The sequence below is a fragment of the Thunnus maccoyii genome, chromosome 14 (assembly GCF_910596095.1).
Source record: "Thunnus maccoyii chromosome 14, fThuMac1.1, whole genome shotgun sequence".
Classification (NCBI taxonomy): domain Eukaryota; kingdom Metazoa; phylum Chordata; class Actinopteri; order Scombriformes; family Scombridae; genus Thunnus; species Thunnus maccoyii.
The window spans coordinates 3,355,024-3,376,941 of NC_056546.1; the positions used below are offsets into that span (position 1 = coordinate 3,355,024).

At 38.6% G+C, this 21,918-nt stretch overlaps 1 protein-coding gene across 2 annotated transcripts in view; it reads left to right on the forward strand.

Moving 5' to 3' along the window:
* Positions 1–3,211: 3,211 nt before the first annotated feature.
* The window catches only part of arfgef3 (ARFGEF family member 3), a 60,363-nt gene continuing 41,656 nt past the window's right edge, over positions 3,212–21,918 (forward strand). For both annotated transcript variants that reach the window (XM_042433374.1, XM_042433375.1), the window contains exons 1-6: positions 3,212–3,862; positions 7,186–7,237; positions 13,044–13,125; positions 13,541–13,681; positions 14,193–14,261; positions 21,115–21,231. In XM_042433374.1, the coding sequence (XP_042289308.1) occupies positions 3,778–3,862; positions 7,186–7,237; positions 13,044–13,125; positions 13,541–13,681; positions 14,193–14,261; positions 21,115–21,231 (546 nt within the window). In that variant the 5' untranslated portion in view covers positions 3,212–3,777. The remainder of the gene's footprint in view (positions 3,863–7,185; positions 7,238–13,043; positions 13,126–13,540; positions 13,682–14,192; positions 14,262–21,114; positions 21,232–21,918) is intronic.

The window sequence follows — 21,918 nt, forward strand, 5'->3', positions numbered from 1 at the left end:
GGATCCCTTTTTCTAACACAGTCATTTAAAAGTTGTTATGACGCTTATATTCAGCTTCAGCAGTCCGAGTTAGTCATATCAAGTGGATATCTGCCACATTTACAGTCCTTTTAGCATCAAATTCCCTCTTTGTGTTTCCTCGGACAGTGTTTCCCTGTTGAGCTAAATTTATGTGGCTTGAAGTCTCTGACATGAAAACATCCTTTCTTATAGTAGAAAACAATATATATTCAATGAGACTTATAGGTGAAATTGCTGCTTTTACCCTTCAGAGTCACATTTAATCAGGCTGCATTCACAAGAGGGTTGCAAAAAATAGCCTGCTACACAAACGGGACTCGATCATTAAACAGGTCAGACTGCTTGAAAAGACCTTCAATAGTCTGTTTTACCACAACAGCAGCAGCACAGTTATGTGTTGGTAAATCACAAAAGGCTACAGATTGACACCTGCAGCACCTGAGGTCAATGTTCTTGCTGATTTGACACCTCCTGCTGTTTAGCTCTGGCGATAATTGCAAGCTTTTTTTTTTTTTAAAGGTTGTGAACACATTTTCAACAGGGGAATCTATACTCTATGAATCATAAGCTTTATGGAAAAGCCTCTACATTTAATACAAGTTGCTGTCAAAGCTTCAAAAAATGCCTACATCAGCTAAATTTAAAGAACAACATGACAAGAAATATATTAGTATTTGAGCAACATGATGAACTAGTGTATTACAGGCAGAGCAACAAACCACCAGCTTAGAGGAAACTTTGGTCCAGACTCTGATTGCCTCCCTCGTGTTAACATTTTTAATATTGTCAGCAACTTTAAAATAGGTTGCTGACGGTCTTTGCTCGGTTTTGGAAGCTGGGAAGTAAAAAATAGAATCTCCTTTGTATAGGAACTTTTTGTGAGGCTGTTTTTAAACATTTAATTCTTAACTATAAGATATATGTGCCTGCAGACACTGAAACGACCAAACAAAGTGGCCAAACTATCTCTATGACTTGTTTCTCCGAAGCTTTTGTTCGCACCAACCCCTTGGAGATGAACAGGATCGACTGTGAGCCTCATCACCCAACATCAGACTTGGACTTCACTGATGCTCTTGCAGCTGAATGAGAACAAATCCCTGCCGCCAGGTTACAACATCTTCTGAAAAGCCTCCCAAAAAGAGTCGTGGCTGTTACAGCAGCAGATTAATGCTCATGCAATGTATATGTGTCCACCTTCTTTTGGCCATGTTGTTAATCTAATTTCTCAAAAATGAGTTCAGTCTGAATTAGGAGTGTGTCGGAATACAAATACGTTATTCAGCAAAGCACAAATAGTGGGTTTTTTTATGAATATTTGTTTCATACAAATATTTTAAAAATTATTTGTTTTCGGGAAGAAAGAAAAAAACATGTTAAATACCAACGCACAGGTCGGCTACATCACTATCTCAGTCTCTCTCCTCTGCTCCACTGTTGCGTCTTTCAGCAGGGATTAACGAGGGGAGTCACATCCACCTGCTACATGACGCACATTTCCAAATTTGGACATCAGTCCTGGAGTTGGGGGTGTTCCCCAGAGATAAAACTGAGCTACTGACACAAATGAAGTGCTCCCAAGGCAACACTTCATGAACACTTATTGTAACACTTTAATTTTCTAAAATTAAAAACATAATAAAAACAAAAACAGGATTTTTAAACCTCTTTCCACTTTTATTCGAATACAAATACAAATAATTTTGCTGCCTCAACAAATACAGATATAAATACAAATACTGGGCCATCTGCACATCCCTAGTCTGAATATACTATGAGAAAAATCTGGCTTGCAGATGGGGTTCACAAAAAATAGCAGCCACATAAGCACCAATGTTACATAAAAGCACAAATCACCAAGTAGGCTACAACAAAAAACATCTGATAAGAGCATTATCATGATAAGAGCAGACAGGACATTACCAGCCTGTATTATAACACAAAAGGAATGAATGACTCTCTGGTTCACTCAAACCTCCTTTAACTTGGATATGAGAATGTCCTCAATATATTCTGCCTTCACAGACTTATATTATGACCATTTTGTACTCTGGAACAGTAAAAGTCTTAGATATTTATTTCGGGTTTGGCCCCTCAAAGCTTTCGTCTGTTAGAATAAATGAGCAGCTTCCTGTTTGACTGTTGAAATCATTAAAGGTTCATTAAAGGTCTGTCTTACAACAACAGTCAGGAGCCCAAATGAACAATGAAACATGTTAATCTTGCTGTAATCATTCCTCCTGTTCATACTGACCATTAGAAGATCCCTTCATAATGTACTTACAATATAAGTGATGGGGGACAAAATCCACAGTCCTTCTTCTGTGCAAACATGTATTTAAACATTTATCTGAAGCTAATATGAAGCTTGAGTCAAATCAGGAAGATATCTTTCAATGTTACAGTCTTTTTATTGCCAAATTCCCTCTTTTTGTTACTATACTTCCACCGCAGATCAACAGGGAAACACTGTCCGAGGAAACACAAAGAGGGAATTTGATGCTATAAAAAGACTGTAAATGTGTCAGATATCCGCTTGACATGACTAACTCAGTCTGCTGAAGCCTCATATAAGCTTCACATCAACTTTTATCCATCACTTACACTGAAAGCACATTTGAAGGATCTTTTAATATCCAGTATGAACAGGAGGAATGATTACAGAGAGGAAAACCTCTTTCACTGCTCATATGGACACCTGACTGTTGTTGAAAAATTGTGAACCTGTCCTTTAACCAAGCAAATACTGTGTATAAATAGATTTCTTACTCAACTATGTTTATTTGCTTAAAAACTACAAATGCATAAAACTGTTGGACTCGGCTCGTGTATAATTAAGCCTCATTTAGTCATTTGGCTTAAATGTTTGAACCTCTGAATGTGATACTTTAATTGTTTAATGCTCTTTGTTGCCTGTATGTTTGTACAGTTGTCCTATTCAAGTGTTCAAACACATAAACACACTGAGTTGCATCCAAAGAGAATATGGGCTCCAAGCACAATATGATTTAAATTAAAATAAAATAAAATAAATGAAGTATTTCACTCTCTTGTCCCTGTCGGTGACAGGCGGAATCGCCTGAGCGCAGCTTCCTCCACCTGTCACCCTGCAGAGACAGGAAATCCCATTCCAGTGACTCCATCCCGCTTGCCACACTTTCAACCTTCCCCACAGGGAAACGGTGTAAATACTGTGTTGCCAGGTTGGAGAGAAATCCACTTTTAGCGGAAGTCTCTCATCCCGTTGAGCGGTAGTGATTTCCTGGCGTGCAGGAAGCTTGATTTGGAGGATTGAAGGAACCGGATCTGGACACCGTGAAGAACACAAGTATCAGCTGGAACGGATTCCAGAAACACGGTAGTGCTGAGGAATATAAATGACTGGCGAGGACGATAAAAGGGCGTATTCACTGAAATTATATAGCGCTGGATGGATGATCCAGTCTATGCTGATTATTGCTCATATGTCAGAGTGTCGCTGCTCTGCCGGGAAGCCATAGCGTTGGATTAATGTAAAGAAACACAGGCGCTTCCTCCTTCCACCTCCACAGGACTGACGGCTGGCCTGACATCATTGGCTGGTCGTTGGGAATGAATCATCGCCTTCATCAGGGGGGGTTCAGGGATGCTGTCACTGTCACTGCACCCTTAAAATACCACAGACAAACCACCACGTAGGTATACAAACCCTCCAGACCCGGCCGCGTCTCTGTCCTTTTAAGATTATAAAGCCGTTTAAAGTCTTTGGGAGCCAGCATGGAGGAAATCCTGCGAAAGCTGCAGAAAGACGCGTCCGGCCACAAGCACAAAGCCATCCGCGATGCCTGCGTCCACGCCTGCGGTGAGTGCACAGCAGACTCCCGGCTGCCCGGCTGCAGGAGTAGGGGGGGAAGGAAAGGATGGGAGAAATATGCGACTGTAGCCTGTACACCTGCTAGCTTTACATAGGTACAATAGTCCCACAGGCCTCTGTCTTAGATGGTGCTGAAATAATGCAAGAAAACACGAGTTACAGAGGAATATTTCCACTAATTGAGAATATTAGTCAGCCCCAGGGGACTGATTGTGAGGTGAAGGGGGCTGTCCATGTGCTGAGGGAAGCTCCAACATCCAAATAAATAAATAAATAAATGAAAAAAAAAAACAAAGGTGCACCCTGTGTCTTTAGGTTCATGGGATCAACGAAGCATAAGAACTTTAATTTTTAATGAATTCTGACTATACATCTTCTGCAGCATCTAGTTCTTAATTTAAGATAACATCCAATAAGCTAAGTCATGTTATTCTTGTGTGTATGGTTGCACATGAATGCACTATATAGGCACTTTTTCTGCCTATATAGCTGCTCAGATTGTTTGTGAGAGGCACAGTACAGTTCTGCTTGGGTGCATATGTGTTTAGTAGGGCCATCGAAAAAATTATACACATGGAAAACACTTATTGTTTTAGGGAAATCGAATATATCCCTATAGGGACATGTAATGTGAGTGGATTAACGTCCAATAAACACCTAAAAAGTACCTTCCTATTTAAAAACAGCTTTACAGTGTCACGCTTCCCTAATTTCACTGATTACTATTATCTTAAATTGGAGGCATAGGGGTTAGGTTGCTTAAATGTGCGTTAAATAAAGTTGTTAAGGGTCTTAATAATGGATGTAAGGGCAGATTGAGGAGTATAAATAAGATATAGGAAGGTTAGTAAAGTCAACTTCACCCTGCTACACTGCTTGTGTCACCGTGGACAACGGTGAGATGATCCTCCCTTCACTTCTATAACCACAACCCTGCCTTTTATAGTTATCCTGTGTAAACATGAATGGGTTTTGAGGATTTGCAGCTCAATAGCAGGAGTCTACTATGTTAAAACAGTGAACTATAGGAACAGTGATGTCACAGAATGTAAACAGTGATATAAAGTACAATAAGTAGGCTACACTATAAACTTACTACTGAGTATTACAGACATGCTGTAAAGTCTGTATAGGAATATTATTTAACTAGAAGAAGTTGTATGTAGGGAGCTTCTTGTATAATATTAGATGATTAATGATTAATTATATCGGTTTCTCAGGCTGATTTCATATGATGACATAATGCATAACTGAGTGCACAGCAGAACATATGGCACAGTACAGTCTGTGATATTTTAGTCTGCTTGTGTGTGTGTGTGTGTGTTTGGAGATGCGTATAAAAATAAATATAAAGGCTTCTAGTGTTAATGATCCTTAATGAGAAAACGTGGTGATTTTATCACACTTAGTAGACTAATATAGTTTGTGCTCTTAGGTTTTAGTCCTATTAAATGATTGCTTTAGTTGTTTTATTGTACAAGAGAGGACCTGAGACCATCTGTGTTTCTGAACTGCAATTGGAGAAAAGCACAACCGCAAAACAACAGAATAAATAATCATTAAAAATGGAGCTTTTGCTGACTCACTAGCCTTTTCTCACCCCAATGAAAGGATTGTTCAATTTAGAAATATTCTCAGTACTTAGACTTAAGGTAGGAAACCATGAAGAACATTTTTAACAAGAAAAGGCTGTCAGACTTATTTCGGTCTGTCTGCATAGTTCAGTGCTTCTTCCTCTGTGAGGCAGAAAGGCCTCTGAAGCTGCTCTCAGAACATGTGACGTCTTCACAAAAAAAAATCTACGATATAAAATTTAAATCGTTTCTACTGACGTTACTGGTGATATTATTAATACTAATGAAGCCTGACCTTTTTGGTGGCAGGTGAGACAGCAGTAATGAATTGGCACAGATTGTGCTGATGAAGGGAGAATCATGTAATCTTACACACACACACACAGACTGTTTTAGTGCAGGAACAGAAGGGCATATTTAAACCTAATAGGGCATGACCAAAGTGCCTGCAGATACATGGAAACAAAAATGAAAGATGGATGTATGAATTCAGGTCTTGATTGTGACACGTCAAAACAGTATCACATGCTTTTCAGACTGACGGTGTGTGAAGTGGACTCCATTAGTTTGACTTTAAAGGCTGCTTCAAAACGTTTGGAGACACGTCCGTAACACTAGTCAATGTGCAGCTTGTAGTTGTCTCTGAATGCCCCAAGTGAACGCCACCTTTGACATGCACGCACGCACATAGAGCACATGCATGGCAATAAACAGTGCAAGGGCAAGGCTGATGCACACTAAACTTTGAAACACACACACACTCAGGACAGCATGTGCAGAGTAACAGGAGATTTATGCTGTCTTTTAGAGATGTCAGCAAGTCTCATATTTCATGTTTCTACTGGTAAAAAATGCAGTAGTATGTCCCTGCTTGGAAACTAAGGTTAAATATCTCAAGGTTTCCGAGATACAGTCATCTCAGCGTGAAGACGCTTCCTGCGTTATTTTTAACAAGCTGTAATAACAGACGTTTGATATGTAGTTTCCTAAAGGACAAAGCTGGAGTTATTCTGCATTTTCTGAATATCATTCATTGTTACTGAAGCCGTAATTCTTTAAAAACGGGTAATAAATATGTAGTTTTTAAAAAGGGTCAATAATTTCCCTAAACAGCTGGGCACTGTAGTTTTACACAATGTTACACAAACAGGAGGAAATAAGTCCGTTTCTTGGGGACTATTTTCAGTGGTGATTTAATACACATTTGGTGCTCCAGTGAGTAGTTACTGTATGGCAGCAGGAAGGTGTGTGTAGGGTGGAGTCAAAATAAACTACAGTGTGTGTGTTCATGGTAATGAAGGAACATGTCACCCAGTGCAACACTGTAACTCATTTTTTAAATAGTTTTTGGACAACATGGAGCTCTACGACACAGAGATATAAGATATATGAGGCTTTGGATGCACAGACGAGTTTTTTCTTTGACGAGAAAAATATATAACATCATCAGTCTTATCCTTTAACAATTTTAGCACAGAGGTGTTCATATGGAGTTAAACATATCCATTTGAAATGCAGCTTTTCATTCATAGCTAATTCTATGCTAACTAGCTAACTAACAAGCCAAACCAAAAACTGTTGACATTAGCTGTTGTGTGGGGAACCAGATTTGTCTTTTGGGTAAAGAAAATCTCTTGTTTCTCACTTTATGAGCTCAACAAACAGAATACTTTCCAGCACATCTGTCAGGTGTTATTAATCACAATGTTTCTCTTTCTTTGTTCCATTAAATTACAGAAACACTTGAGTCTCAGAGCGGATCAGCCAAGATTTCCCCTTCACAACTTCGGTAAGTTAAATGACACGCAGTAAATTTCATTTCAAGTCAGTTCACATCACTTCAACTGAAAACTGTGAAGGCATGAAGTCAAGACTTGTTTTAATCGCTGTAGCAGAAAACAACAAACCTGACAAAACCTAAATAAGAAACAACAAAGTATAGTAATTGAAAAAAATGATCATAAAACCACATTTGACATGTAATTTGTTAAACATTGGCTGCCTGAAGGTTTGTTAGACCAGCTGAAGTTCTTGATTAAAGTGGTGAGACTGTTAGCTTTGCCTTCCAGCTACACGTACTGCACAGTCTGTGTGTTTACTGCAGGGAAAAGATAACTCAATATTGAAATTCAAACTGCCTGGGCCCCGTGGCTTACGCACCTCTGTTTTACACAGAATGTATGATTTGAATGAATTTGAATGATGAAATAAAACCTGGGATGATAATGCAAATATTGAACTTAAAGACTGAAATTGGGAAGTGTGGCTTCGAGCAACATTCAGTGAAAACACAGCTGGAACATCACTACAGTAGAGAACACACAGTATGAACTTAGACTACAGGAGTCCAATACAACAGTCCTGTAACAATTACTGATTTTTGGAGATTAGCACATTTTTGTTATCGTTTAATCCGCAGAGCATTTTCTCAATTAATCCATTAATCGTTTGGTCTATAAAATGTCTGAAAATTGTGAGAAAAAAAATGCCCATCACATTATCCCAGAGTCCTTGTTGATGTCATTGAGCGTCTTGTTCTGTCCAACTAACAGTCAAAAGGATATTCAGTTAACATGGATATAAAACAGAAAAAAACAGCAAATCCTCACATTGGAGACTTTGCAATTAGAAAATTTTGGACACTTTTGCTTAAAGAAATGACTTAAATAATGAATCAATTATCAAAATAGTTGCCAATCATTTTCTGTCAATCATCTAAAAGATTAATCGATTAATTGTTGCAGCTCTAATTGGACTAAACAACAGTATAATTGGTATAATACAAGATTCCATAAAGGTCGTTGTTTGCATTTTTAACGACTTTCACTGAGTTTAAAAAAAGGAGCAGATTGTCTATAACTGATTTTCATTATGATTTTATCTCCCCGCACACCGAAAAGTGAACTTCCTGTGTCAACAATACACTGATTACAGTGGTTTATTGTAAATGAGGTAACCTTGTACTAATAGAAAAGAACAGAAATGAGCTGTTGATCGTGTGCCAGAGTTCCTCAAAGTAAATCCAAAGACACAATCAGCAGTTAATCTGCAGTGTTTGCACTGCAAACTTTATCAGCTGATTTTCACCCAGATTTTTGTAAATAGATCTGATTTTCACTCATCCTGCAACATTAAAAGAAACACAGATAAATGACTGGATTCCTAAAATAAAAAGCATAATATTGAACCTTAGAATACTGTGCAAGGCCTCAAAAATGACCATAGACTTAAGTCAAAAACTGAACATTACAAACTTCATAAAGGTAGAATTTATTGCAGCATTATTATATTAGATTTTACAAGTGTTCCTGTCATTGACTTTAGCCCATTCATGTTTATTAAATTATGTTGAGAAAATCAATCTTGACATTTAAAAAAGCAGACAGCTGTTCACAGTGACTGTAGACAAACCCTGTGTTCAAACTTAAGTACTGTGTCTTCCCATATCATAGATTTTCTGTTTCCTGCAGCTTGCTTGCAGGTTGAATCTGACGCTGGTTCTTCCCGTGTTTGGCTAAGAGTGTTTGAATGTATTAAATGTCAAATGTAAAGTGAACGGAGAGCTGCTGCTGGTGGCTGTCGGACTGTGATGAAGGTGCCATAAATTCTGGAGGCTACAGCAGCTCAACGCAACGTGAATTATTCATTCAACAACCCTTATTGTTTTATTAAGATTAAATATTGATGATAATGTCTTTGTAATGTAGTGCAATGGTTTTCAGCCAGTGTGCTCCCCTGTCTGTACAAAAAAGATTTCAAGACTCTTATGACAAAATTGGCTCTCAGCCACTAGAACAAAGATGATTTGTACTCTTACAAACTGACTGACAGGAGAAAACAGGATGAAACGATGGTTCTCTCTGAAGGATAGTTGCTATGGGATGTTCTTGATTGACGTAATAATGACAACTTTGAATAATTACCTTAATGAAGGATGTTTTTATTTATGTTCTTTTATGAATAATTGAATTTGGGTTTTTTTTTTGAATATTTTTAGCAGATGTTAAATGGGTTATGTGTCTTTTTAAGTAGTTTGATATTCTTGTACTTCTTTTTTTTTTCTTTTTTCAAATTTCTTCGTGTCTTTTGGGACTAGATGCTTCACCTGTGTGTGGTTTTCTTTGTGGTTTATTATTTGTTGCTCTCTAAATGCTCATATGTAGAATCTGAACTCATTGAAACTGTTTGAGAACTGTTGGTAAGCGTGCCAAGAAAGACTCCTCGCAGTCCATTTTGAACCAGTGTAGTTGTGACAGCTCGGAGCAGCCTGAGAACTCAGAGATGAAGCATGGTAGCTTGTTATCAGCAGCAGAGCACGGTGACTCACTCAGCTACAAATAATAAGAGGGAGATAAGGAGCGAGCAAGTGTAACAGCACAGGACAAAACAAAGAAAGAGTGAAGAAATGGAAAAAAAAAAACCCAAAAAACTTCAACTTTGTGGTTCAAACACAGTTGCACAGTTACGTAACTGACTCTGTCCAACACTATAGTGGTTAGTTTGAGGAAAAAAGGATTTCGTAAGTAAGAAATTTTATTTTTAACTGATTGAAGTTATTTTTATATATTTTATTCATTGAATCTCTCAATAAACATTTCTGTGCAATGCGCCAGAGTTGACTAAAATGTTTGTATCCGTATTGCCTTTCTAGAATCAAACACACATGCTGCGAGAAGAAAAGGAGACAAAAAGAAAAGTTTTGGTTAATAAAGACAAAGTAGTCAAAGCTGCTGATATTAGAGGCATGGGACACGGATGGAAATGTTGATCTTCTCTGAAAGTCCACCACTTTTGTCCAGACTAAAATATCTCAACAGCTATTGGATGGATTGCCATGAAATGTTGTACAGACCTTCATGTTCTCCTCCTTTAACTTTTCACCCATTACTATCATCAGGTCAAAACTTTACTTTGTCCCATAACTTGATTTTATGAGCAAATAACTTGCAAAACTGGTGACATCCCCATCAGCTTCATCTGTACTTTGTGTTTTGTGCTACTTAACACATGCTAAACTAATAAACATTACCATTTGCAATCTGGAAGCAAAGTCTGATGAAAACCTAGCAGTACTAGTACTGAGTGGATCATCCAGTCAGGTGTATGAGAGGTTCATTTTTGTGCAACCTGCTTGATAATGATGCCAGAAGTGGAAATTGCAAGGCAGAGGCAGGAACGTAAAGTTCAGATTTTGATCAGTACTTAATCAAAATCCGAACCTTCAGACAGCACCAAGCATTGGTGACAGGCAACATTTTAAACTGATAACAAAATACATAAGCGCCATTTGATTTGATTTATTGAACAGGACAGTGTGTGCAGTATTAAGCATAAATGATACACTGCACCGGAGTTAGTTTGAAGCTAATTTGCATCTGTAGTCCATTATAATCAAAACATACAACAGCACAACAACAAACAGTACAAAGCAAAAAAAAAAAACAGAATACAAAGATCAAACCATACAAAATACAAAGCTACACACAACAGCACATCACATACACCCACAATGTCAATTAAAAATTAATAATGTAAAGTAGTAGTAATAATGTAGGCTCTGTGGTCACACAGCTGATTCGTCTTTAATTGATTTTTTAATTTGGCCTTGAATGCATTGATAGAACTACTATCAATATCATATAATCACTATCATATAATCAGGTATTGAGTGGTGGCTTTCACACAGAAAGCTGACTGCCCAAATGCAGTGCGACGAAATGGTATGGTACAATCTTGTATAGAGGATATTCTGGAGGATCTAATAGAACTTACTGAGCGAGTGTACACAAAAGGTGCCATTATCTGTTCAGGAAACTGGTAACTTCTGTATGAACAGAGAAAGGTATTTGTGGTGCTACAGTAGATGATGTTGCTACTTTGTAGTTATTGCTACTTTATCTGTCTTTCCAGGAAGAGGGATCCCTCCTCAGTTGCTCCTCTAGAAGTTTCTTAAATTTTATTCCCAATTAAGGATTTTTGTGGAATCTTTCCTCACCTAAACTGAAGATTTAAAGATAGGGGGTGTTGTAGGCTGTACAGATTGTATTTTGGGCTATATAGCTGATTATTACTAGATATCAGGTTTTGGTTATATAATCACCAGAGCCTGTACAACATTGGCAAGCAGATAGCAGCCTGAGGGCCAAATCTGGCCCTCCAACAAAAACATTTGGCCCCAGAACAAAAGCTGAAGTTTTCCCTTTTATAGATTACATCAAATCTTTTACTCTTCATTAATCTACAGTAGATAACAATATAAACACGAGGCTCATGTTAATCCCAATAAATATGACCAGTTGATCTCTTATAAACGTACAATATGAATAACAAATGTACATAATTTGATTTGTCTGACCAGAACAGATTTGTCAACCATGAACGAGCTGCTGCTTATTGCTAATTGCTGACCGCTGCTGTTACAATATTACTTAAACATGGGTTTTCTCCTGTTAAAACATATATATTTGAGTATGACAGAGTGATGAGTAACTTCTAGCACCGGTGGAGACGGTGACCTTTTCAGCATCAGAGTGAGGAGAGACGAGGCGAGGGAAACACAGGAAGGAGACACAGATACAAACAGATTTCCATCTCCGATGCTCACGTCTCACCCCGATTAGAGAAGCTCTGTGTGTGTCTGTGGTTTATGAAATGTCAAGTCAGAGGAGAGAAGCTCACACAAATCGTTTCCCCCTCAGCTGTGATTTGATATCCTGAAGATGAAGTGTACAGTGTATCATCGCTAAGAGCAGGAGAGAGGGAGGAGGATCTGGAGTTCACGATGAAGGTCAAATTCTGAGACTTTCTCGTATTCTGCTGATCCGTTTTCCCCCTCAGCCCCTCAAAATCTTACTTGGTATTAAATATTGAAGTCATGGAACAATAGCAATTCTCACAGATTTATACAGCTTCATGTAAACCTTTCCTGCTGGCTACAGTTTGCTCTGTAGAGCTGACTGGGGTTTAACATACATAAGACACCACTGGGTAGTAACATGGAAGAATTTTAAGACATATTTCAGATGCAACAAGGAGAAAAACCAGTTGAATTTTTCACTTTCTCATCATAGATGTGATTCTTGCAACAGTCTTGTTACACTTGTGTTTATTACAGTCATTTTTCAAATCTACCCTCAAATTTTCCATGTTTTTCACTTTGCTTTAAAACACCTGTTAGTATTGTCTCCTGGTTGTTTTTTATGCAAATTTACATGGAAGTAATTTCCGCTTTTTATCTAATCTGTTTACTTTTAGTTTGATTGTGGCTGAATTTTATCCAGAATGATGAGAACACCAATGTTTCAGACTACAAGTCAGCTAATTGGCAAATTTAAAAAAACATCAAAGAACAGCTGTTCTTTGTCTGCGATATGATTTTAACTCAACCAATCAAATATTTTTTTCTCCCTTCAGAGCATCCTTGTCTGATGTTTGAAACGTCAACTAAAACGTGAATCTGACTTTTAGCAGCGTATTGGGTGATATGGAATATTATTTACTTCTTTACTACACTGTGCGGCACTGTATGTTGCACTGAAAGCATTAATTGTAACAGTTGTTATAACCAGTTTGTGTTTTTCTGCTTGTGCTTCCAGAGAGCGATGTCTGCTGCCCCTACAGATGGCTCTGGAGTCTAAAAATACCAAACTGGGACAGACAGCTCTAAGTGGCATGCAGGTACTATAATATACATATACAGTATAGTTCTCGTATGCAATGTAACAGATATGATCATATTAGAGGTAAAGAATTGTCACTTATCGCCTCAGTGGCAAAAGTTACATAATCTGACTTTTAATCTCATGAACATCAAAATTTGTCCCATTTAAGCAGTTTCTTTGCAAACACTGAAAAATAGTGAAATGGTAAAAATCTGTTGCACCAACAATGCAATATTCTGCAAGCACGTGCAAGAAGTATTTTTTGTCTCACATGATGTAACCCATACTACAGAAAATCATGTATAAAGTATTGATTTGTGCAGACATACATGTGAAGAATTCCATGTTTAATTAGCGTGATGATTTTAACCACAGCAGTAGTGATATGCTCTTTGAAATTCTCTTCCTTCCATCCGCCTTGTTTCCATCAGAAGCTCCTGTGTGAGGACAGGTTTGTGGGCGGGATTGGCGTGGAGGTGGAGGTCCTGGAGAAACAGCTGCTCAGCCAGATGTTGGAGGCTGTCAGAGTCACCCCGTCTCTCCATGAGGACCTGCAGGTGGAAGTCATGAAGGTAAAAACCAGGACATGAGCGAACAAGCTGTTTTGCCCCTAATCCCAGTCCAAGTCTTGTAATATCTGGACTCATTTGTTATAATATCTGGATTACTTTTTACATATTCCAGCTGCACATCGCTAGCATACAGTAGGTCTACATTTAAATGATTTAAATGTGCTTGATGTGCTAATTAGCTCTGCATCGAGACAATATAACCTGCATTGCAGGTTTTTCTTGGATGATTTCCTGTAATTTAGCCCTTTGTAGAGCTCTGTTAGTTGTTTCATGTTGGTTTGTCTCTTTTGTAGCTGACGTTTCTTGCCAACTGGTGTTCAACCTAATATGGAGCAACTTTGTGAGCAACTGTTTATGATTGTGATGAGGTTTCATCAATTCAAGTTGTTTTCCTTGAGCTGTTGAATTTGTCTCCACTTGTGTTATAAAGAGTACAAGAAACATTCATCCTTAACTTATAACTCTTTAAAAAAATAAACTTTAACCTCTCTTTTCTGTCTCCTGTGTGTAGGTCCTTCTGTGCATCACTTACTCACCAAACTTTGACATTAACGGAGACTCAATCCTCCGGATCGCTGAGGTAGGACAGCCTGAGTTTGTTTTTCAGATATTAGATATCAGACATCCAGCAACAACTTTTGCAGTAATAATCAACAAAATGCAGATATGGTTATTTTAGTTTGCTGATGTTGAGAGTGATAGCTGTATTTGAAAATGCATCTGAGTTATGACCAGCGTTTTAGCCATTAAAGGTTTCGTTGATTTACATGATTGATGACCAGTGGTGGAAAGGAACTAAGTACATTTACTTAAGTACAATTTTTAGGTACTTGCACTTTATTTGTGTAATTCCATTTTATGGTACTTTGCAGATCCAGATTACTAATACAAAATATAATCAACAAATAAATTATGATATAATAGCTAAGCTACCCAGCAGTATATAGTTTGTTAAAATGATCCCTGCAGCAACATTAAAGTGATGTTTGTTAATTAATGCATCAATTTCCATAATGCAGTGATATATAATGTAATAATATATTAGTCTCACAGTGGCCATCTTGCATGATGAGTACTTTTAATTTTGGTACTTAAAGTATATTTTGATGCTAATACCAGTAAAACTTAAAATAGATGACTTATACTTGTAACAGAGTAGTAGTTACTTCTGCTTAAGTAAAGATCTTATTGCACACTTTGTCCACCACTGGATATAACTGTTTGTATTCCCCCTAATTTTTGCTTCATGTACCTGATATTAGAATGAAATAACCACATTTCAGACTTCAGTTGTGTTACAGACCTTGAATTGGAGACTTAAAACAAAATGAGCTTTAATGAGCTCTGAAAGGAATATCCTCACCATTTTTCTTTGCTTCTCCCTTTTGGAGCATTACCAAACTTTACGTGATGATAAAACAACCTTCAGACAGGATTCTGTGCTGTCTGGCTTTTGGATGCAGTGTCTCGTGGTCACAGTATTGATTCCACTGTCCCAGACTGTACAAATGATAGATAGTGCACTTCCTTTTTTAAACCTGAAAGCGAGTGGCTAGCATAGCAAGCAGTACATGAGCTCAGTCTGTTTTTAAAGGTGAAGCTTAGCTCTGTCCCTGCTCACCCGATGGCCTTGTCTCATGCTGTAATCTCATTTATTATTCAGATGGTTGAGATGAGTGGTTCTCCACACACAAAAACACACACGCAAGCATGAAATCAGAGGATTTTGTAAAGTACAATAAGATTAGGAGATTTGCCATAAAACAAAGAAGAGTCATAATTCACCGACAGGACTGAAGATGGTAGATAGAGGATGAAATATGTTTATTATACAGAATTATAGTTTAAAAATTACATTTCTGTTATCTGTACTGGTTATTGAGAGTAAACACAGCATGGAGCAGGTTGAAAAAAGGCTTAATAATGATCATCATTTCAGTATCTCTTGACAATTTGCATGTTGTGATCTAGAAAATCATTTTCAGTGTGAAGCCTTGTTGTTTTTAATATTACAAAGTGACTGAGATAATGTAAATATGATCTGCTGGGATTATAATTAATGCACAAGACATCCATTTAGAGTTGTTGCAGTGCTACGGCCATCAACAGGTTGAATTTAACAGTGAACTGTAAATTAACCTCTATTCCAGAGGTATATATAATGTAACCACCATCATTGTAAAAGCATTATTAATCAAGTCATTCTGTCTTTCAGGTTGCACAATCAATGATGTGTAACCGCATATCCCAGTTGTAGATTTGCAATATTACTTAATCTTTATAATGTCTCCAGTGGTAATGAAAAAACTGATAAATATAATCCACCAAACTACATGTTCAAGACTAATAATGAAGTGCAGACTAAAGATTAAAGTAAAGTGTTGACTTTGAGTGGAGGGTGATATTCCTCTATACCTCTTTTGTAGAGGTGCTCTCTGGATTTGTGGATTTTCTGCAACACTCACAAGGAATGCTCCACATTTTGTGCATCAAACACTTGCTCTCTGAGGGCTTGAAAAGGTGGATCTGGAAGGTTTTGACTTGCTCCAACACATGATGGCAGCTGTAATCAGCTGGGAATGCAGACTCAAAATCACAGCAGAAAATAATATCAAAATGTCCACAGAAACTCCTGAAACCACTTCTGCAACATAATCTACTTCTCTGCAGCTGATGTGTATGTCATTACTTCATTCAGAAACTGGCTATACAGTCCAGACAGGAAGTATTTGGGCAATTACACATTTATTCTTCTTCAGGCTCTGTGCCTCAGCACATTCAATTAATTGGATACTACATTAAGTGCCAAGTCTCAGCTTGAACTTGAGGAGGTTTACATCAATATAGAAAGAACTATGTGGGAGATAATAGCCCTTTTAACACATAGTGCCCAAAGTTTAGGGGTTCAAATGTAATTGGACACTTGGCTGTGTGTCATTTCAACTTTAGTTCAGCACAAAAGAGCTCACACGTAGCTCAGAGTCGATGGAGAATTGACATTTAGATTGAGGTGGAGTTGTGTGTCAATATGAGGAGTAAAGAGATGACCATGCAAGTAAAAAAGCTAATCATGAGGCTGAAAAAAAGCAAAAATCTATCAGAGAGATATCAAAGGTAATTGGTTTGCCAAAATCAACAACTGGGTACATTCTAAAAAAGCAAATGTGCACAAGAAAACTAGAAAATGTCAAATGAGTTGGTAGGCAGAGGAGCACAAGAAAGGTAGAAACTAGATAGATACTTTATTATTACCACGCAACAGTGTTGGTGGTAATGGTTTGCATGGTAGCTCAGTTCCAGTGCAAAAGAAAGAACAAAACAAACAAACAGGCACCATAAATCATTACAACAACACACACACAAAGGAAATTCATGAATGTGAGAGTATGTACAGTGAATATATATGATATGTACAGGTGAGTTCCCCAGCATATCAAGTAGCCCAACAGACAGAAAGTACAATGATTAATGTACCAGTGCACCAAGTCCAGTCTGAGTTCAGTCCAGAGCATCAAGGTCAGTATATGGGATCTCATGGCAAGGGGCTGCTGTAGGAAAGAAGGTGTTTTTGAATCAAGTGGTACTGGTTAATATGGACCTATAGCGCCTTCCAGAAGATAGAAGAAGAGGTGGTGGGATGGGCGGGTGGGGTCGCTGGTTATTTTAGCTGCCCGGTTGAAGGTACACTACAGTGAGTTGATTGGAGGAAGGTAACGACCAATTATGTTGAATCCACTCCAGTTTCCTCTTGGTGTGACTGTCTGAGCTCCGATACCAGACGGTGACAGATGATGTGAGGATGCTCTCTATGATGGCTTTATAGAGATGGACCAACAGGTGTTTTTTGACATGATACTTCTTCAGTTGTCTGAGGTAGTACAGTCTTTGTTGGGACTTTTTGATGATGTGGTTGGTGTTGATTACTGTTGTTACTGATGTACGTGTCGAGGAATTTGAAGGAGTCTGTCAGGGTAATGGGTTGGTCATAGATATGAACTGGGGCTTTGATGTTTGACCTCCTCCTGAAGTCTACAGCTATTTCCATTGTTTTTGAGGTATTGAGTACGAAGTTGCGCCAATGTACAGCCTGATTCACCTCTTGGCGGTATTGAATCTCATCATTGTTATTGATAAGTCCAGTGATAGTGGTGTCGTCTGCATATTTGAATATTTTGAATGAGCTGTGGTGAGATGTAAACTCATGAGTGCAGATGGAGAAAAGCAGAGGAGATAACACACAGCCAGGCGTGATGTAGCATTGTTAACCTTGACAGATTGAATTCTGTTTCTAAGAAAGTCCAGTATCCAATAACACAGCACTGTGTTGATTTTCATATCTTAAAGCCTGGTGAAGAGTGCGAGAGGATTAATGGTGTCGAAAGCCGAGCTAAAATCTATGAACAGGATGCATGCGTAGGTGTTAGTTGATTCCAGGTGTTGCAGAGTGAAGTGAAGAGCCAGGTTTTTAGCATCCTCAACAGATCTATTAGCCTGATAGGCAAACTGAAGTCTTGTTTTTCAGCAGAAAATCATTTGCATGGTGAACAAAAAGCCCTTTGTGACTGCACAGCAAGTCAGGAATGCTTTCCAGGATGTAGGTGGACATGTTTCCTTGTAAACAATCAGGAGATCACCACAGTCACCACAAGATGTAAACCAAGCCTCAAAGACAGAAAGGCCAGGTTGCTGTTCACAAAGACATACAAAAAGAAAGCAGTCAAGTTCTGGAACAAAGTTTTATGAACTGATGAAACAAAAATCAAGCTCAGCGTTTTCGGAACATGCAGAACATATGCGTGTAGAAGTGAGTTAAGAAGTTTCTGTGGTCGTTTTAATGATTTTTTTCACCATGAAACTGGATTGTCTTGGAATCCAAGCTCCCTACAGCGACCATCTTTCGCAAATTAGCAAGACACACTTTTCAGAGCCATCAAGCCTACATGGGGTAAGTATTTGATTTCTTGAACAGTAAATCCCTGAAAAGGTCACATGCATGCAAAAAGCATTATGTCAAAATCAGGAAAACTAAACCAAACAAAAACCCTGGTTCCTGCAGGTGCTTCAGCTTAGCAGAAATATAATCAGTTAAAAATGTCATCTTAGTCATTAATGTGCAGACCTGCAACCTCACCGAGGAGCAGCCACCCTGTTATCTCCAAGCATAAACCGAAATGCCAAAACTCACTTCCACATTGATTGTTTTTCTCTAACACCACCTCCCTCTAGCAGCTTCTGTACCCAGGTGATGTTTGACGTCCATTAACAGCTCATAAAAACCTGGTCAACATGTTGTGTTAATGGGCTCTGTGCCGACAGGGCCGGCCATCTGGTGTGTCTGTTTGTTGCTGTTTGTGTTGGGTCATGACTCAGGGTGGCTGGAGAGGCTGTCAGCACCACTCCATTATCAGTAACATCCCATACAAACAGTGCAGCTCAGTACAGGTTCTTAATGCAGGTATTGGCAACGCTGAGGGATTTATTCAGTTTCAATCACTGGAAGCTGGAGGTTTGTACTTTACCTCTGATACCATCATATCTGTTACGTGGAAACATGTAACACTTGACAACAGTTCTACAAACTTGAGGAGCACAAACATAGTCATTTGCCCAGCAATTCTGTAATTTATACCCTTGGAGATCCTGTCTAGATTGATCCTGGAGATTCCTGTCACCTAAAATAGAGTCTAACTGACTCTTCAAACACACCCTGAGGTTTCAGAAAGAGGTTTCTATGTCTGCCAGTTCATAGGTTTTAGGGGGAAACTGAGACTCTTTCATTTGTTTATTGGCCTATCTGCTTGCTAAATCTGATGGCGGTGCAGGTGTTGAAATTGCATTCTGGGAGTCGGCACACACACACACACACGCACACACACTCTTTATGGCTGTAAGGCGTAATGATGCAGAATTTATTGATCACACATTGATTAGGCACAGGTGGTGTAAAACGTCCCTCGGGCTGCTAAGACTTAAAACTCGAATACGATTAGCAGAGGTGGTGTTTATTTGGGGTTTTACACGAGGATGCGCCTGTTTGATCTCAGCTCCTGGGAGCTCAGAGGATAAGGAAAAGACCTCGGTTAATTTGTGAAAAAAGTCCTGACCTTTCATTGTTGACATGTTTTGTCCCTCTTGTCATAAACCCTGTTGTTGTTTACCTCTGTAAGGATTAATGATGATTGAACAGTTCTTCTCGGAATTTGCGGTGCTGCAGTCAGAAGATTGATCACAAATTTAACCAATCCCATCATTAACATAAGAGATTGCAGTTTTGTCAAATCATTGCAATATTTTTGCAAAATGTGATCAAATCAAAATAATGCTAGCAAATTATATCATCACTGAGTCATTGTCATGAGTCCAGGTCAAGAAAGATTTCAAACAAAACCAGTGTTGGCGCCAGCGGTATCTCTTTTTACTGAAGATCACTGAAAGAACACTGTTGCAACATAAACACAACCATTTGAAGCTAATACCTCAAGCCATTTTATTTGTGGAGCTTGTTGGTAGCTGCGGAGTGGCGTGCGGCCTCGGAGATAACAATCTGATAAACTCAGTTCAAGATGAAAAAGTCCCTCCACACGGTTCTAATGTTTTTGCTCAGAATACCTACCACTGACTATTACAAGAAGGCCAATCAACCGCTCACATTACCTACATAAATAAACCTTTCTTTTTGAATTTTACTTCTTAATGTAACTAATTGCATATTTTGATTGTGGCTCTTTAAATTCCTTCTCATTTTAAAGAAAATAAAAAGGGTAAAAAGTTGCCTTACATATGTTGGGATGTATGATCTCAACTAAATCTGCAACAACCTGATGGGACTGAATAAAGCATCCTGTCTGTCTGTCTGTGTGTAAGTGTGTTTATGGCTCTTTATGGTCTTTTACTATCTGAACCGTTATCAGAGTGAGGTTCCGCTGTAACACTCTGTTTCTATTCCCACTGGGACCATATGTCCTAAAACTGTACTCTCATGATACAGCCAGGCTCTTTTGATAAAAGCATCCATTGAAAAGTATGTTACATACAGCTGTGTGTGTGTGTGTGTGTGTGTGTGTGTGTGTGTGTGTGTGTGTGTGTGTGTGTGTGTGTGTGTGTGTGTGTGTGCTCAGCGGCTGACTAACTGCTGTCTTACCTGTCAGTGATGCACAGTGTTTACTCTGTGACCTTCTAATCTTGTAGGAAGATGTTGGACACACTGACAATACAACCCCCTTGCCCCCTTAACTGTCTTTAGTCTGGTCACCGTGGTAACCTGTGACGCCATGGAAACCTCCCATAAATCTCCCTGATAGTTCAGCATCCATCTGCGATGCTTTCATGAGCCTGTGCGTCATGACTTTTCCATTTTTGTGACTCACACATAAGAAGGATCACACACTGATAGATGTAATTGTGTGTGTGTGTGTGTGTGTGTGTGTGTTCAGGTGTGTATCGAGACCTACGTGTCCAGCTGTCACCAGCGCAGCATCAACACGGCGGTCAGAGCTACACTGAGCCAGATACTGGGAGACCTGACGCTACAGCTTCGACACAGACAAGAGGTCACACACTCACACAAAACACACACAACATACACATGCACACGTATAAACATATACAGATACGCACACATGTTTAAAGTAGGAAATGGAATCACAGAGAAACTATAATATAGTGCCATCACACTATGTCAAAGTGCAGAGCTCACTGTGATTTAGTTCAGGGTGCCTGGGAGATTGGAACGTTCATAACAAAAACTGAGCTGGTCTGTCTCTTTATAAAGCTTGAAACAAACAAATCTGATCACTTAATTTCTAAATAAAAAGCAAAAAATGCCAAACATTCTCTTTTCTAGATCCTCAAATGTGAGGATTTGCTGCTTTCCTCTATTTAATATAATTGTAAATTGAATGTCGTTGGGTTTTGGACTGTTGACGAACTAATAAATTGAAGACATCATTTTGGGGATACATTAATCATACTTTTGATGCAACCCCTCTCAGCAGCCATTGAGGTAACAATGTGGTTACTGCTGTTGATTAGCAACTCCTCTGCTTAAAAGTTATTAGCGTTTTTAGCGAAGAGACAGTGAAATATTACTGACTGCACCTTTACTTTCCATTCATCCTACTGTCATCATGATGAGTCTTCAGATAGCAGCACAGGTTTAATGGATCTATCTCTAAGGATCTATTTCTAAGGAGCATTTAGAAACAATCAGACAAACAACACACACGCACAAACTCATC